This window comes from Megalobrama amblycephala, linkage group LG7 (genome assembly GCF_018812025.1).
Source record: "Megalobrama amblycephala isolate DHTTF-2021 linkage group LG7, ASM1881202v1, whole genome shotgun sequence".
NCBI classification, from domain to species: domain Eukaryota; kingdom Metazoa; phylum Chordata; class Actinopteri; order Cypriniformes; family Xenocyprididae; genus Megalobrama; species Megalobrama amblycephala.
Genome location: NC_063050.1, coordinates 23,610,747 through 23,628,262, shown reverse-complemented (window position 1 = coordinate 23,628,262; position 17,516 = coordinate 23,610,747). Strand labels below are relative to the sequence as shown.

The 17,516-nt window shown below is 38.4% G+C and overlaps 1 protein-coding gene and 1 long non-coding RNA gene across 5 annotated transcripts in view; one reads left to right on the top strand and one right to left on the bottom strand.

The window, feature by feature from the left end:
• The window catches only part of LOC125272077, a 70,532-nt gene that overhangs the window by 31,903 nt on the left and 21,113 nt on the right, over positions 1-17,516 (top strand). The gene's annotated exons all lie outside the window — the stretch shown is intronic.
• The window catches only part of LOC125272071 (hedgehog interacting protein), a 47,182-nt gene continuing 38,463 nt past the window's right edge, over positions 8,798-17,516 (bottom strand). For all 4 annotated transcript variants that reach the window (XM_048196650.1, XM_048196651.1, XM_048196647.1 and 1 more), the window contains exons 12-13: positions 9,581-9,729; positions 8,798-9,470 (exon numbers count right to left, since the gene is read on the bottom strand). In XM_048196650.1, coding sequence (XP_048052607.1) covers positions 9,274-9,470; positions 9,581-9,729 — 346 coding nt within the window. In that variant the 3' untranslated portion in view covers positions 8,798-9,273. The remainder of the gene's footprint in view (positions 9,471-9,580; positions 9,730-17,516) is intronic.

Genomic DNA, 17,516 nt, shown 5'->3' with positions numbered 1-17,516 from the left:
TACTCACGTCCGTGAGCCTATTGTTCACATCTGACAGTTTCTGTGTGACACGATACGGTCCAGTATACAAAGGTGCCAGCTTGGCTGTGAAGCTAGCCAGGGCATCAGATCAGGGATGTGTCCTTACTCTAACCAGGTCATTTACACAGTAAGAGACAGAACGACGTTTACGGTCATAGTAATGCTTTCTTTTGGCGTGGCTACTATCCAGGACAGCCCTTGCATGATCATGTGCATCTTGAATTAATGACATCAGGCTTTCAGGATAAGGAATACCTGGCTCACCAAGACCATCAGAGTTTGGCTTTGTAATGAGATCGAGAGGCGTATCCAATTCCCGTGCATATAGCAACATGGAAGGGCTTTGGCCCGTACTCTCAAGTGGGGCAGTTCTTAGGGCAAAACAAATTTGCGCAAGATAACGGTCCCAAGTGGTGTGTTTATTGCCGATGTAGGCACGAATTGCAGTCTGCAAGGTGCGATTCACCCTCTCTGTTGCATTCGTTTGGGGGTGGTACGCAGTCGTGAGTCTGTGTTTAGAGCCTAATGCAGGGAGTACATTTTTGAAAAGATCCTCTGTCCGAAATCAGGTATGTAGGGGCACCATGTCGTGCAAAGACCTCACTGAGCAGCTTGCTTGCCGCTACCTGTGCAGTTGCTTCTCTCACGGAGCTGACTTCCACCCACTTCAAAAAATAGTCTATAAAAACAAGGTTATAAGCGTTTCCTCAAGATGTGCGAGGTAAAGGCCCTACAAAGTCAACTCCAGTGCACTCCCAGGTTCTTTGGGGGCAAATCGGTATCATACACCCAGCAGGTTTCCTTTGACTAGGTTTAGTGAACTGACAAACATCACAAGAGATTACATACTTTTTGGCCTCCGACGACATTTTTGGCCAGAAAAATCTGTTTTAGTCTGGCCACAGTTTTTGTTGTCCCCAAATGTCCAGCGGTTGGGTGATCATGGTAATATTCCAGCAAAGATCGTCTGATGGCAATAGGAGCATAAAGCTTAAGCTGCTTCAGAGGATGAAGGCTACAAGGCACTTTGCCATCTTTGAAGTACAGAAGATCATCATGCATTGTATACTGTGACAGCTCTCCTGTGTCACTCTGCTCTTGCTCGTCAAGCATGTGTACAAGTTCCCCTGTAACCGGATCATTGAGTTGCAGATGTCTTATGTGCTAACGATCTGAAAAGATCACAGGAGGCAAGGCATGCAGGTCAAGGCCCCCTATAACAGCGTACTCAGGCAGAATGTCTATGGGTGCGTCACAAGAAGGCATGGGGTTGCGAGATTGGGCATCAGGAACTTTATTACTCACCCCTGGCTTATGGACAATGTTAAAATCAAAATCTTGTAAGCGGAGGGACCACCTAGCCAGCCTGCCTGTGAGATTTGGACGGGACATTAACCATTTTAGACTGTAATGGTCCAAGACAATGGTCACGTGAAGTGTGGTCACATACGGTCTGAAGTGTTCTTGGGCACGGCTCGCATAGGCCACCACAACCTCTCTGTCATCTTTGTCCTTTTGCATGAGGGCAGCACCAAGTCCGACATCACATGCATCAGCATGAATGAAAAAAGGAAGGGAAAAGTCCAGAAATCTCAAGACAGGTGCAGAAGTCAGCTTGTCTTTAAGGTAATCCATGGCACCCTGACATCACCCAGTGCAAAAGCTACACAGACACACCCACCTAAACAACGCATGACATCACGGGAGGTGTCTTAAAGGTACATAACAAATTAGGTGGCCGTTACAAGGTGTCTTTTGCTGCATTCATCACTCGATTCGTTTGGTCTGATCGCGCTCTGACAGCGGCAGTGATGTCTTGCGCATATACTTCAATGAGAGCGAGACATCACTGCCGTTGTCAGAGTGCGATCAGACCAAACGAATCGAGTGATGAATGCCGTTGGACATAGTGGTGTATTAGAGGTAAAAAATGATATAAATACTGTTCGGTTTCTCGCACAAACCGATCGTTTCGTGACTTAGGACATCAATGTGTCGTCACGAGCCGCAGGGTTTAATTTGGATTTGTCTGTCATGTTTTATTTACTCTTATAGTCCAAGTTCCCGCTGACTTGCATTATACCACTGACAGATGGCAGCGGTTGCAGTTAAAAATCATCATTTGTGTTCTACTGAAGAAACAAAGACACCTACATCTTGGATGCTCTGGGGGTAAGCAGATAAACATCAAATTTTCATTTTTGGGTGAACCATCCCTTTAACTGTATAATTACACTATTACAAGGACACCTTAAAATAAAGTCTAACCAAAATATATATGACAATAATATCAATGGACAGCAAGAAAATCTAGATTCTTATTATATTAACCTGATATTAAAACATGCAGGTTACTTTGGGATGATTAATTTAATTTTAACATGCACATCTGGTTCAGGGTGGACAAGACCACGTCAGATCAGGATGTTTCCCATTAAGGATGTGTGTGTGTTTGTGTATTTCTCCACATGCACAAGTATATGTTTATCAGGAGCGTGTGTGGGCTGTCAGTTTTGACTGTTATCCCTTCAGATTCACAATGCAGCTTGTAAACTCCAGATTCTCAGGGAGTTGACAGACAGTAAGGCAACTTACACAGACAACAGCAACACAAGAAATCATCACGCACATCATGGTCCAGCTATGCCTGGCCTCATTAACCCACCCGATACACAAAAGAGCCATTGTAAACACAACGTGCTTGAGTCATAAGCACATACTGTGCTGATTAAGTTCTATTGCGAGGAACACAACACAAAAAACATTTATATGACTATCACGTCTACGTCTAAATATATCAGTAGTTTTTTTTGCAAGAAATTAAGAGTTATTCAGCAGGAATGCATTAATTTGATAAATTTGTCAGTAAAGGCTTTTTTATTGTTATAAATAATTCTATTTCAAATATACAGAGCCTTGGTGAGCATAAGTACTTGGGGACATGCTGCAGGAAGGGGAGGGAGGAAAAATCATTTGTCAATGCTTTTGCATTCTCTTACAAATGTTTTATGTTCCCTAAGAAACTTTGCGTTCACTCGCAAAGAATTTAAAAGATTTTGCGAGCAAATGCAAAGTTTCTCAGGGCAATGCAAAACATTTTGCGTTTCTCGGGGGAACGCAAAGGTTTTGCAAGCAAATAAAGTTTCTTGGAGGAATGCAAAAGCATTGACTTTTTCGTCTCATCTCAATTTTTATTTTTTATTTTTTTTTATTTAAGTACCTGTATTGAAGACGATTAGCCATAAAAGTCATGTGAATTACTCTTCTTCTGGAGCAGCAATAAAATTATGTCTTAAAGATTTTTATTAGCGACTAATATTAGCTGTGACGTCAATTTACAGGTTGTTTATACATTTTAAGACTTTCATTATTTGAATGAAATTAAAGAAAATCATGCGACATAAGGGCGAGTAAGGGGCCATTTACATTATGCTCTTTTCAACTAAAAACGAAAAACTTTGTATGTGTTTTGGTCATTAATTTACATGACAACAGCATTTTGGGGGCCTGAAACAGCAAACTTTTGAAAACAGAAAAATGCAAGTTTTTAAAAACGACAACATTATCGTCTCTGTGTAAACTACAAAAATGCAAATTTGTGATGTCATGCGCATGTGTATTATGTGTTCAGTCAACAGGCTTGCAGTGTTTCTTTACAAAGTGACTACTACTGGCCTGGCATCCATAATACTGTGTTTTTAACATTTTTCCGCAGATCCGTGTAAATGGGGATCGTTTGACAATGTTGTCGCATATACTCGAAAAATGCAAAGGAAAACTTTTCTGTTTTTAGTACATCGTTGTCGTGTAAAAGAACCCTAAATGATGACAGAATTGTAATTTTTGGGTGAACTATGCCTTTAAGTTGGTAGAATTATTGGAAATGTACAGAATGTTCAATGCAATTCTTTGCTGGTCTTACATGAAATTTTTTATCACTTCACTGGTGCCAGAATATGTAAAGGTGAGGAGAATTTCCTTATCCACTTTTACAGATGACCTTGCAAGGTCTTTAGTGCACATCTATAAGCTAAAGCCCATCCATCTCCTTTGATCATACTGCAGAAGGCTTGACTGTGGCTTTTGATGTAGCCCGTTGACTTTTTAGTTAGGTAAGCTCAAGGGGCCTCATAGATCTGAAGCACAGAAACACAGCAAGTTTGCCAAGATGAATGACCGTTTTGCACAGGTTAATATAACAATATGCTACGCAAGTACCATCATAAAACATTTGCCTAGCTTGTTTTAATGTGTTTGGGAAAATTTGCGGCCACAGTTTGAAAAAATGCCTCAACATGGAAACTTTTACCTAGGTGGTCCCATTCTGTTGATACCAATTGTTTACTAAGCCCCGCTAAGGATCGCGGTACAGGAAGATGGACAAAAAAGACAAAGTGTCTCATTGCATGAGTGAAGCGCCACACACACTCAACCATTGCATTCACATCCTGCATCTAAAATACTGCACGCAAACAACAAATTGGCATGCAAAACGAAGTCCTCCACACCCATCCCCCCTTTCTATCATTCTCTCATCCTGACATCTACCTGTCTCCTCCTGCCAATCTCCAGTCCTTGTCCTTGGATGGCGTGTGTGTGTTTACATGACAGATTGGGCCCCAGTAGGAACAATAATTGCATCATTTCATGGATGCGTGTCAGGAATGGAGATCCAAGGCCTTGGAGAGAGTTTCTCTTTTAAGCTAATCTGCCATATGCAATGTGCTAGAGCGCTTGACAAAGAGAGGTTAGTTCTACTAGCTGAGGTAAAACCTGGAAGATAGCATGGACCTGTTGACATGTAGGGTATATCACTACCTTGTGTGCTGGTTTCTTTTTTTGTTAAATTTAAAGGGAATAGCTCAAACAAAAGTGAAAATTATGTCATTATTTACTCACCATCATGTCGTTCCAAACTCAAAAGATTTTATTTCTTCTGTGCAACATAAAAGAAGTTATTTGAAGAACATTTTAGCAGTTTTCTCCATACAATGAAAGTCGTGAGATCCAAAAACTTCAAGATCCAAACACCTCTAGTAGTTTAAATTCCAAATTTTCTGAAGCGATACTATACAGTCACTTGATCATGTGATATTACATCATGATGTCATCACCCAAGAGAATGAACCAGAGAGGTTTAATTCTTATCTATGTTTCACCATATAGACCTTAAGTCATATTAGCACCATATTAAATTTAACAAATTTCATTCCTTTAAAATAAATATGGCGATTCCCTGACTAAGGTCTATTATTGCCATATTTGATTAGGGTTGTATTGATTTGGCAGTAAACAACCACTGAAATCTCCCTCTGTTCATCATACAAAATGATTGTATTATGTGAAAAACTTGGATTACACTACTGGATGTGTATGGATTACTTATTTTACGTTAAATTTATGCTTTTTATACTTCCACTGTACGGACAAAGACACTTCTTCAAATATCTGCTTTTGTGTTTCACAGAAGAAAGAAATTCATTGCAAGTAATTGATGACAGTTTTCATTTTTGAACAAACTATCCCTTTAAGGAGGTGGCTCAAAGGAGAACACTGATGCATGTTTGCTCTAATTTTGAGGGTGCGTTTTGATCCATAGCTTCATCAGTGAGGCTCTGAGGGACTCAGACTTCCTCAGTCATGACCACACACACTTCAGCAGTAGTCCTCACTGGCACAGTCACATAAATATATGAGGTAATAGAATACTCTGCTAAAGCACGGGTGTGATAAAAGTAGATGTGTGTGTTCTGTTTAATAGATTAAGTATGGTGTTCCTGGAAGTTCATCAATATACATATATCAACAAATACAATATAGATAAAGTATTATGTACCTATCTCTTGTCATTCTCTTATCTAAACCCATTATCTGCCCGATAAGTCTTTATTCTGTGTATATGATATTATAAGCGAGTTTTCCAACCATCAGAGTTTTGCAAATATTTAGTATACAGTCTCGTCATGTTTATGCTGAGTGCCGGGTTACACTGTTTATGAAATATAGCCGGTCAAAGGCCCTTTGGGGAAGAGAAAGAAAACCATTCCAAATGAAAAGTAATGATTCATGCCACAGATAGTATATAAACTCAAATACACCCCTATCGGCCCTGCTCCCCCAACACAATTTTGATTGGCTCCGAACAACGCACAGACAACTTAGTATTGCGTTACTCTAAATACATTGGGGTGACTATGGTGACGTGGGTGGTCCTCATTCATTATTATAATGACCACTCAACCTGATTGATGTTTGGAAATGGAATTTAATAACGCTATCAACCTACACTCAACATGTACTGCTTCTGGAAAGTTTTGCAGAGGACAGCACTGAATGGGCATTTTTAAAGCAAGCATTTTGTTGTTGTTGTGGACATACCATATAACAGCCTCATTTAATGATGTTACTTTCATCTGAGCAACAGAACTGTTGAAGGTGACTTGACATTCTACACTGGGAAATGTTTTTGACAACCTCTAAGTGCACCTTTCTGTACCTTGATGACAGAAGAAAATAGAAATTTGGATGGTGACAAGAAATTAGACACTTCCTAGTGCTAAACCACAACAGATACCAGATGCACATGTAAACTCTGATAGCTTTTATTAACTGGGAAATAATTGTATTTTTTATTTAGTTTAGCAAGATAAAACAAAGAATATGCATGTGTGTAATACTGCAGACACCCTACAGACTGATATAATAATGTTTATGAAAAACCACCCATATCACATATTCTGAACAAATTGTATCAAATTTTAGAGAAAAAAAGTAAAGGAGTCATTCATTAAGTTCTCAAACATGCTATACACTTTAATAAACATATTGATATTTCTGAGAAGAACCCAAGATAAACCTAGTTATTTACAATAAATGACCATATTTCTTCACATACAACAGTAAAAACATTGTAGACAACTTAAATAACTTTAAGGCATATCTACTTAAATAATAAAAGAAACAGGGTTACTCTATTCACATGACACCTTCCCAGCAGCTCCAATGCAGGTTTCACATTAAGTGCTAAAATTATAGAGTAGATTTACAGCTTGGATTCCTTACACATACTGCAACAAAGAATGCTAAAATGCACTGAATAGAAAGTAATGAACACACGGGGATTGTTGTTAATTATACTTGTCTTTGAGAGAAAAAAGTGATTATACTATAAACATTGAATACACCTGACTATTTTAGAGGGGGCTGTAAACCTTCAATGAGAAGAAACACATCAAAAAAGGGCTCAATGAAACATTGTTAATATTCCTGACCTCACTGGTTACAAATGAGTCTAAAACTGAACAGAATGTAGTAGTGGTCTTATATTAGTCTAGTTTCAGTCATATTAGTTATTCAGTAAATAAAACAGCTGATCTGATGAGGATATATGAAGTATTTCTACTTGAGTTGTAGTGAATTTGCTAGTTCGTCTACTGGATAGAGCTCAACCAACAACTTCTATTTGTGTATATATATATATATATATATATATATATATATATATTTATTTTTTTTTTTTTTTTTTTAAATTCGCTCTATAAAGAATCAGTTTTTAGAGGGATACTATGGGGTCTTGACATGATATAGCATATTTAACAGTCTCTTCTATTCAATCATGAGCAGATTAACTCAAATAAAAACGGGCTCTAAAATTATAGCTTGAGCCTTGATTTAGAGAATCACATAGTTAGAAGGAAAGATCTAACTTTAACTTTTTTTTTTTCTGTCAAAGCACTCTTGATAGTAAGAGAACAATGTTATAGATTTAAATTAGGTTTTTATAGAAGTTGTAGCTTCAACGGAACTGTGTAAGTATCTCTAAGTAAAATACATAAAATGATTTTACAGGCTTAATGCAAAACTGCTCCTCTCCCATATATTATTCCTTAAAAAAATAAACCCTCCTCTATTAAAACAATGGCAAATCTAAGTAGTACTTATCTCAGTACAGTACTATATGAAATGTACACCAGTCACCAGTCTTGTTCCCTTTTGTATGTGACAAAACTGAATATGGTTTGGTGTTTAGAAAAAAAATATGGAGAACATTAAATGAAGCTTCCCATTGTGACTGTCAAATAACCTTTGTATTTAAAGTGAGACAAAAGCTGTATTTGCTAAAAACACCTTATGAGGGTTTTCTATATGAAAAAACAAAAACAAAAACAAAAAAGATTCTGTGCTTGATATCTCACAGAAAAAAGATATATGAACATTTTAAAATATGATAAGATATACAATTTGCAATGAAAGCAGCGTGCATGGTCATGAACAACTATAGGAAAATAGTATAGCTGATACTGCAACTTTAACCAGAGCAGTTACCTCTTTAGGTTAGTTTCTCCGCAAACCAGTCATCTTAATTATTAAATTAATGTAATAAAAGTGACTGTCCGAACATTCTTAAAAGATTTACATTTCACTTTAGTTTTGATCTAAATGAAACATCAATGGGATACAACCAATATTCAGTTTTGACTTTGCAGGATCCTCATTGATCGTTTCAGCATTTATATCAAGAAGATGGACATTTTAGCAGATCGGTTTTCTAAACTGCATGTAAACTGGCATCAAGTCCCATCAAAATGATTCTCCAGTTATACACAGACCTGCTGGATAAGACTAAGTCTGCTGTATGGTTTTGTGGCTGTACTGACAGCTACTTTCCCTCCCTTCTTTAAACAACCTGTGAATCCATGGCAGTGATTTACTTTATGGTACAGTTCAGTTTGGTAGACTGTCTGTCCATTTAACTTTCCTAAATGAGCGCTGTTGACTCCCTAAAATCCCAATTAGTCCTGTAGTACAAACCGGTGCCCATGTTGGGGTTGGACCGAACATCCGAGTTGGTCTCATGTGGGGCTTCCAGTGCTTTGTGAGTCCTCTTGCCGGGACACTTGACTTTAAGTGGACCAGACTTTACACACCATACCAGCAGTAAAAACCGGAGAACCCTTGCGTGGTACCTCCAACATGCGACCCCTTTAGCTATGCGCATTGAGGTTCCATTGGCCACCCTGTTATGTGTTGGCCACGTGCGTATTTGTGCATAGGGGTGGGAGTGCAGATGGTGTAGGGAAGCATGAAGATCAAAGCCTGTGGCTCATGAAAACGAACAGTGGTGGGAGAGGAGGATCAGGTGAGGGGCAGTTGGAGATTGGGGATGGTGTCCTGAAGGCAAACTCTGAAAGGCCTCCGTAACGTTCAGTCTGCCAACCGGTGAAGAGCGCGTTATCATCCTGCCCTGTTTTTTTATACAATATAACTGGTGAGGTCCAGCAGGTAAGACGTCATGTCAATGATGTGCTCCAGGATGCTGTCTTTCTCACCGTCCCCTCGTGTTCCTCGCTCGCCTTTCTCACACTGGCTGCCGGAGAATCCTTCCTTGCAGAGACACTTGTTGGGCTCCACACAGACCCCACCATTGCGACAGGTGGGTTCGCATTTGGCTGCGAATGACAAGCAAAAGCAGAAATAAGCTGAAATGTTGAAAGAGGTTGGAAGTTTCAGGCAATTTGAAATTAAAGACAGAGGGAAAGTGCTCTGATTGGCTCTGTACCTCGTAAGCAGAAGGGGCCCTCCCAGCCAGCACTGCAGCAGCATTTGCCAGTGGGTGTACAGTGGCCGTTCTTGCATTCACGGGAGCAAGCGGTGCTTAGCATCTCTGGATCTTCCACCGGCCGTCTGCACTCCTTAGGGACCTGTGGCCTGCAGGAGTCACAGAGCATTGATGGTCAACTAGGGTTTTTTTGTTTCTACTTCTCTCATCCTACACACAGACATGTTTTCCCTTTAATTAAACGCTTGACAAACATGCAAACGCATAGTATTTCATAATGCCTTCATAAAGCATAGCATTTCATAAATAAGTATACATGGAAAACTTGTTTAGAGACAAATAAGCCATCCTATGATAGGAGGACGTCATGCTAACTTTTAAAATATGGAGTGATTTATTTACAAAGAAATGCACAATATACAGTATCAGTAACGTATCAACATTAGAATTTCTTTTTAATTTTTTTTTAATCTTAAGACTTTATCAAATGTGAAAATGTACTGTAAGTACATTAAGTACATAATATGTGATGCCTGTGTGATGACTGAATGTTAATTTTTAGTGTATTTTTAATTTTTGACAAACAGTAGAATGTTAATATCAGCCATTATATTGGCTATAAAATAAAAATTGATAATATATATATAAAATAAAAATAAAAAATCCAATATCCTATAAAATAAAAATCCAATATTGGCTATAAAATAAAAATTATTGGCTTATTGGTATTGTCTATAATTTTTAATATCGGTGCACCCATACACAAAGACATCCATTCACTTTTTGTTGCCTATGATTTTTATCGCTGTAAAAATGTATATAAATATTTATTTACAGTAACTTGTTGTGGGATACAATCGATGCTAATCTTTTTATATGCTGTTGTGTCACAGAAACTATAAACAAAATAAACCATTGACAATTACTAGAGTACAAGTAAAGTTTGAAATTAGTGTTTATCTGGCAGTCTGTCTAAAACAGAAGTTCTGCAAGTGTGAGAAAAGATGCTACTTTGTATGAATAGTCAGATAGAGAATTATTGATTTGATTAGTGATCTTTGTGGATTAATTATTCTCACCTATACCTATATCACCTAAAATTAATGTGTGTGGAAATTTAATACACTACGAACAGTTTGTGTGCAATACCTACAATCCCACAACCAAATACAGGCTAAGCATAGCAATGTCTGGAAATAATAAGGCTTTTGTGCATAATGAATTTCAAATGCAAAACCTCAGTGTCAAAGTAAGTGGCTTGTGATGAACCTGTCCGAAGTTCGGCTCTCCAAACATTCTTATGCATCACTCAGCTAAACACACTGCTTAATGAGCCAGGCAAATCTCTTGAAGGCTGTCTATTAGTGAGCAGCAGGGCTGTTGACATACCCAACAGGCCAGCACACACACAAACACACTGTAATTGGACTCCAGTGAAGCAGTAACTCTATGGGAAACAGGCTGGAGAGCTCTTGGTGAGTTCACATCCTGTGTATCTCACTAGAGGTGGTGTATTGGAAAGTTAGGTGGCCAATGATCCTGTGCTTAATGCTGAGGGTTGTGGAAAGAATGGAAGTAGAATCACAGTATTTAAAGGTGAAGTGTGTTATTTTTTCTATGTTAAAATACTAAATGCAGTTTAATGTGCAGAGACTAACTAAGCCATTTTAAGCTTGACTTTTGAAGAGTGTACAAACTGTGGGATTATGCAACACCTGGCACAGCCGGGTAGAAAATGCCGGCGTGGTCATTGTGAACAAGGTTAGAAGCAAGTAAAAAAGCTGCTTTTGTGCTCAGTTAAACTGTAAAGTATCTAGTAAAATATACTATCAGATACTATTCACTGAATGTCATTATAGGACAAGAGATTAGCGCCAATACAGTAGCTAGAATTTGTGAATTGGCTTGCAGGATAAAGTGTGACGTGCACTTAGTCTAGTGATGCGCGGATCGCCATTATATCCGTGGGAGCTGCGGATAATTTGCGGGTGGGTGGGTCAAGTGAAAACTGAATGTGTTTCAGTATATTCGATCCATGCGTTCGTTCTTAAAGTGACAGCAGTCTATTAAACCTGCTGCTGTCTGTTATTAATGTTAATCAAGCAACAAAAGTAAAAGAGAAAATCACTCACTGCTCCTGACTGAATAACTCTAGTATCTTTACAAGGATCATCAATCTATATTTAATTCATACAGTGAGGACTGTGCAGTGGTTTTTCATTTGATTCAAATTCTATATATATATAAATATAGATATATATATATATTCTATAAATATATTCAAATTGTGTATTATTTCTTACTTGAATGCTACTGTTAAATAATTGTGTGCACTTCAAATGGTTTGGATATTACATAGCAAATGAGAGCAACTCTCTCTTACGTGTACCTAACTCCATTGTTACTCTCACACTTTAAATGATTGTGTGTAGATTTTGTTTGTATTTTCAAATTATAAATGACTGTATTTTAATTAGATACATTTTTTCACAGCAGTATTTTGTATTTTATTTAAATACATTTGATGAGTAAGTATTTGTAATTTGTAACTAAATACATTTTGATGTATTTGTGCCCATCTCTGGGAAACGATGATTATATTTTGCAGTTCTATTTCATGCCACTATTGGTGCAGAAGGTACCTTTAATGGTTCAGACTGAAAGCCCAGGATTAAAAGTACTTCACCCCAGTTTGCTACACATCTCATATCAAGCTACAGTACCAACATATCAACAAATCTCATTGGTTATCATATGTCAAGCAAGCATGGTTCCATGTTTACCGTATTTGATGAGCTCTATATATGTGCGTTGGTCACTTTTATAAATAATTAAAAGGCAAAATTATATCTGTTCATCATATAAAGAGATTGTATCTCTTCAGAAGACTTGGATTAAACTGCTTAAGTCACATGGATTACTTTTATTGTACTTTATGCATGTACATTTTTGCTGGATGGACTTTTAATGGCTGGACAAAAAAAAGTTTTGTCATTTGTTTGAAGATAAATGAAAGTCATGACGAATGATGTAAAAAAAACAAATGATGACAGAATACTTTTTGGGTAAGCTACTCTTTTAATACAGGATAATTTAGGATATATATATTTATATATATATATATATATATATATATATATATATATATATATATATATATATATAAAGATGTATATTTATTTATTTGTACAACAGTTCTTTCTGGTTCTCGAATCTGATTGGCTGAGAGCCATGAGATATTCTCCCAGTATCAGCACTGGTACTGTTTCACCGTTTGTATCACTCCGTTTGCGGCAACTGTCATGGCGGTCAAGCAAATCTACCATATTTTTTATAAATATTAATGTTGTTATGTCACGAAATGTAGTTTAAAGAGTTTTTTAGGCAAGAATTTAATTATTTAGACCTCAAATATGTGACTCCTATATAAACATCTATTTTACAATTTTTTTGACGCTTTCACAGCGAGTTCCAAGCCGTCAGCAGCCGTTCAGCGCTCATGTACCCGCAGAGAGTGGCTTCATCTCAGCCAGTCATTAGGGTATTTGCTGCTGGCTCTTATGTAGATAGTGGTTAAAAATATAATTCATTTGGGGTATATCAAACGGACAATCTTTGGTTTAACCTATTACTTGTTCCACAGCTAAACGATTTGGGTTAAGTGGAAAATTAAATTTCATAACTTTATATTTAGGCTATTATTTCACTTAAATCCTGTACTGGAGCAATACTTTTGTATGTTTGACTGAATTGTTTACTTGTGTTTGTCTTTTATAATAGATATTGTTGTTCATTGTTGTTCATCGTATTTGGTATTGAGAAAGTATCAGTGAAAGTTACATTATTACGCCATTAGACAGCGCTGTGGGAACTTTTAAAAGGACAAAGACAAAGATGTTGCGTTCCTCTGTGGACATTCAAACTAATTTCATTATAACGGATATAATATTATGGACATCAACCTGAAGAATAAATACAGGTAGTCGATCTCGCTCTCATAATACCATAATACTCCACATAATACAATAAGCTTCAATGAAGCTTTGTTCATTAATTCGTCAATGTTCCTTCGTCAATGTTCCTTCGTTACTAGTTCTAAAGTGACGTTTTAGAATTATTAATGGAGGCTTGGTCACAACTGTTAAACTGTCAACTTGAGATTTACAGTATCTCACAAAAGTGAGTACACCCCTCACATTTCAGCAACCGTTTTATTACAATACTATAGAAATGAAAATTAGATATACTTTAGAGTAGACAATGTGCAGCTTGTATAGCAGTATAGATTTACTGTCCTCTGAAAATAACTCAACGTATAGCCATTATTGTCTAAATAACTGGCAACAAAAGTGAGTACACCCTAAGTGAACATGTCAAAACTGTGTCCAAAGCGTCAATATTTTGTGTGAGACCCATTGTTATTTAACACTGCCTTAATCCCCCGGGCATGGAATTCACCAGAGCTGCACAGGTTGTTGCTGGGATGCTCTTCCACTTCTCCATAGTGACATCACAGAGCTGCTGGATGTTAGACACATGGCGCTTCTCCACTTTCCGTTTGACGATGCCCCACAGGTGCTCAATAGGTTTCAGGTCTGGAGACATACTTGGCCACTCCATCACCTACACCTTCAGCTTCCTCAGCAAGGCAGTTGTCGTCTTGGCAGTAGTGTGTTTGGGGTCATTATCATGCCATTCAGCCTGGTTTCTGAAGGGAGGTCATCATGTTCTGCTTCACAATGTCACAGTACATGTTGGAATCCATGTTTCCCTCAATGAAGCAGAGCACCCCAGTACCAGCAGCAATCATGCAGCCCCAGACCATGATGTTACCACCATCATGCTTGACTGTAGGCAAGACACAATTTTCTTGGTACTTCTCACCAGGGCGTCGCCACACATGCCTGACACCATCTGAGCCAAACAAGTTTATCTTAGTCTCATCACACCACAGGACATGGTTCCAGTAATTCATGCTCTTGGACAGGTTGTCTTCAGCAAACTGTTTGCGGGCTTTCTTGTGAGCCAGCTTCAGAAGAGGCTTCCTTCTGGGATGATGGCCATGCAAACCGACTTGTTGCAGTGTGCGGTGTATGGTCTGAGCACTGACAAGCTGACCTTCCATTTCTGCAACCTCAAAATCAATGCTGGCAGAACTCATGCGTATGTTTTTTGAAGCCAGCTTCTGCACCTGACGCACAACACAAGGTCTCAGCTTCTTTGATTCGACTTCTTTGGCCTGTTCTGAGTGGAACATGTCTTGGAAAACCTCTCTCTATGACCCTGGCCACTGTGCTGTAACTCAGTTTCATGGTGTTACCGATCTTCTTATAGCCTAGGCAATCTTTGTGAAGAGCAACAATTCTAATTATCAAATTCTCAGAGAGTTCTCTGGCCATGAGGTGCCATGTTGAACATCCAGTGTTCAGTATGAGAGAATTGTACTCAAAGCACCACATTTTAACTGCTCTAATACAAGATCCACACATTTGTATGGTCCTGTCAAGCAGACAAAAACATGAACATGATGAATAGGACACGTGGCTTTGCATGGTTAAACAACATACAACTGTTATCACTTAGGGTGTACTCACTTTTGTTGCCAGCTATTTTGACAATAATGGCTGTATGTTAAGTTATTTTAAGAGGACAGTAAATCTATACTGCTATACAAGCAGCACATTGACTACTCTAAAATATATCCAAGTTTAATTTCTATAGTATTGTCCCTTGAGAAGATATACTAAAATGGTTGCTGAAATGTGAGGGGTGTAATCACTTTTGTGAGATAATGTAAATCCATGGCTGAAGGAAGTAGTTCTGCACAAAAGAGGGTTTTTAAAGACACTCAGTTGTTGTTCCTATTTATTTAAACACTTGTGCTATTGAACTGTTATCACACTCATAGCCGTGCAATATGGCTTTATATCAGCATGCTGTGATTACCTACGGCTGAATCACAGCCGTGCTGATATACACTGCTACGAGTGCGATATTGCTCATATATTACATATTTTAACACATTTCCATAGTCCAGCAATAACACATTGTTTTGACACATAGACTACAACAATTTGAATTAATTGTGATTGACAGTCCTAGTTCTCCACCAAGGCAGTTGCCACTCCTGTGCACATTTGTTTCTATGGAGCTGGCAGGGATGCTTACCTTGTCATGGCAACAGTTCACAATGAAGTGTGATTTTCCAAAAATCAACTGAACATGCTAATTTGTTGACAAGAGATGCCAACATGTTTAACAAACTGAAAAAGTTTAACAAAACCCAACAACCTTTGGATGTTGGTGCTCTTCAGGACAGTGTGAACCAGCCTTAGGAGTGTCCATGAGAGAATGGGTTGTTGGATCTCTGAGTTTCCCTGACAGCTTTAGTGACTGATGGCAGGAATAGGGTGGTAACAAGGGAATTCTGGCAGGATGCACTGGGGGGTCTGGTGGGGGAGCAGTTCCCATGCTCCCCTCTAACACTTTCAGCACCCATATCAGGTCTTTCTTGTCTTTCATCCACACTTTTTTTCCCCGTTTTTTGTTTTTTGTGTTGTTGTGACAGGCTGTTACGTTGTTAAAAACAGAGAGACAGAAAAGATGAGGAAGAGAAAGAAATAGAGATGGATAGTGAAAAAGAAAGAGAGGGAGGGAGGGAAAGAGGAGAAAGAGGCGCTCCCTAGAGGATTGGGCTAACACTGTTAATGACGTCGGGGTCAGCGGCGCTACTAAACAGTTTGTATTACTGGCAGGGTGGCCATGAAAACAACACCTGCTGCCGTGGCACTTGACAAAGACAGCTGGGTCAACAGGCACTGTGGGAATGTATCAACTCTGTGAGGCCACTTGCATAAAACACAGACTGATAAATTAAAAGAACGCCCCAGCTTATTAGTTTAAGACTGTCCTGTAGCTTGAATGGGAGGTTGAACACATCAGCTGCCCAAGCACTCTTTTTGTCCATCCAAGGATTGTTTTGCACAATATGCTAGCCATAATCCCAGTTTTCCTCCCTGTTATGCATGTTCCACCTAGGAAGAAATCATTTACATTGAAGCTGAGGAAGTTGTGGAAGTTGTGGATTTTTTGGTGCCTCTTATGCTGATTTTAGAAGTAGTAGTTTTGAATTATTAGTGGAATCGATTTGGATGTGTTATTGGTAGCTGAAAGCATAATTAATAAGCCACAATATTTCACAACTGAAACTGCAAGGGATGGAAGACATGTAGAACTTGGTGAATGAATTCAATTGAGGAATTCAGATTCTGTGTGCGGCCACTCATAGGTAATGAATCCGGTATCTCTGAAATGAAAATTTCAGAGCTTTGCTTTATAAGATGGTTTAATATGTCTTGGCTTAACTTGTTGGCTTTGATAGTAAGAAACAGTTGAGTTATTTGATGAAAGCAAGCGCACGGGTAGAGGGGTGAAGAGCTGAGGAGTGTTCGAGCATGGCAAAAAAGGCTTCATCAAGGCACTCTGTGTGACTCCTCTGTCCTTTTTGTAATCTCTCTCTTTTGTTAGCACCTCTTTGTGGATACATTGTATCAAAAAATTTACTGTGTATTGTAGCTGTAGGCCATTCAGTACCACCCCTAAGGGTCTTTGTCAAGGGGAGGAACATGGTTGTGAGCGGGAGAGATTTAGTACAGACCATGAAATAAAGGAGACTTGTGAGAGATGGGGACCAGGAGAATGTGAGCACTATTTAAAGTGTTTGTATATCTTGACACACACTTAGGCCTAGAGGAATTTGCAACTTCAATATCGCTACAGAAAAGTGCTTCTAAAGAAACCATTCAACACATTCAGCCAACAAAATCCAATGTCATGGAAGACACATTTTTATATTTGCTTTCTGACATATCTTCAGGTCTGGTGCTCGAAAATGCGAATAAAAGTCACTAAAGAAGTCACTCAAGTAACTCTCAAC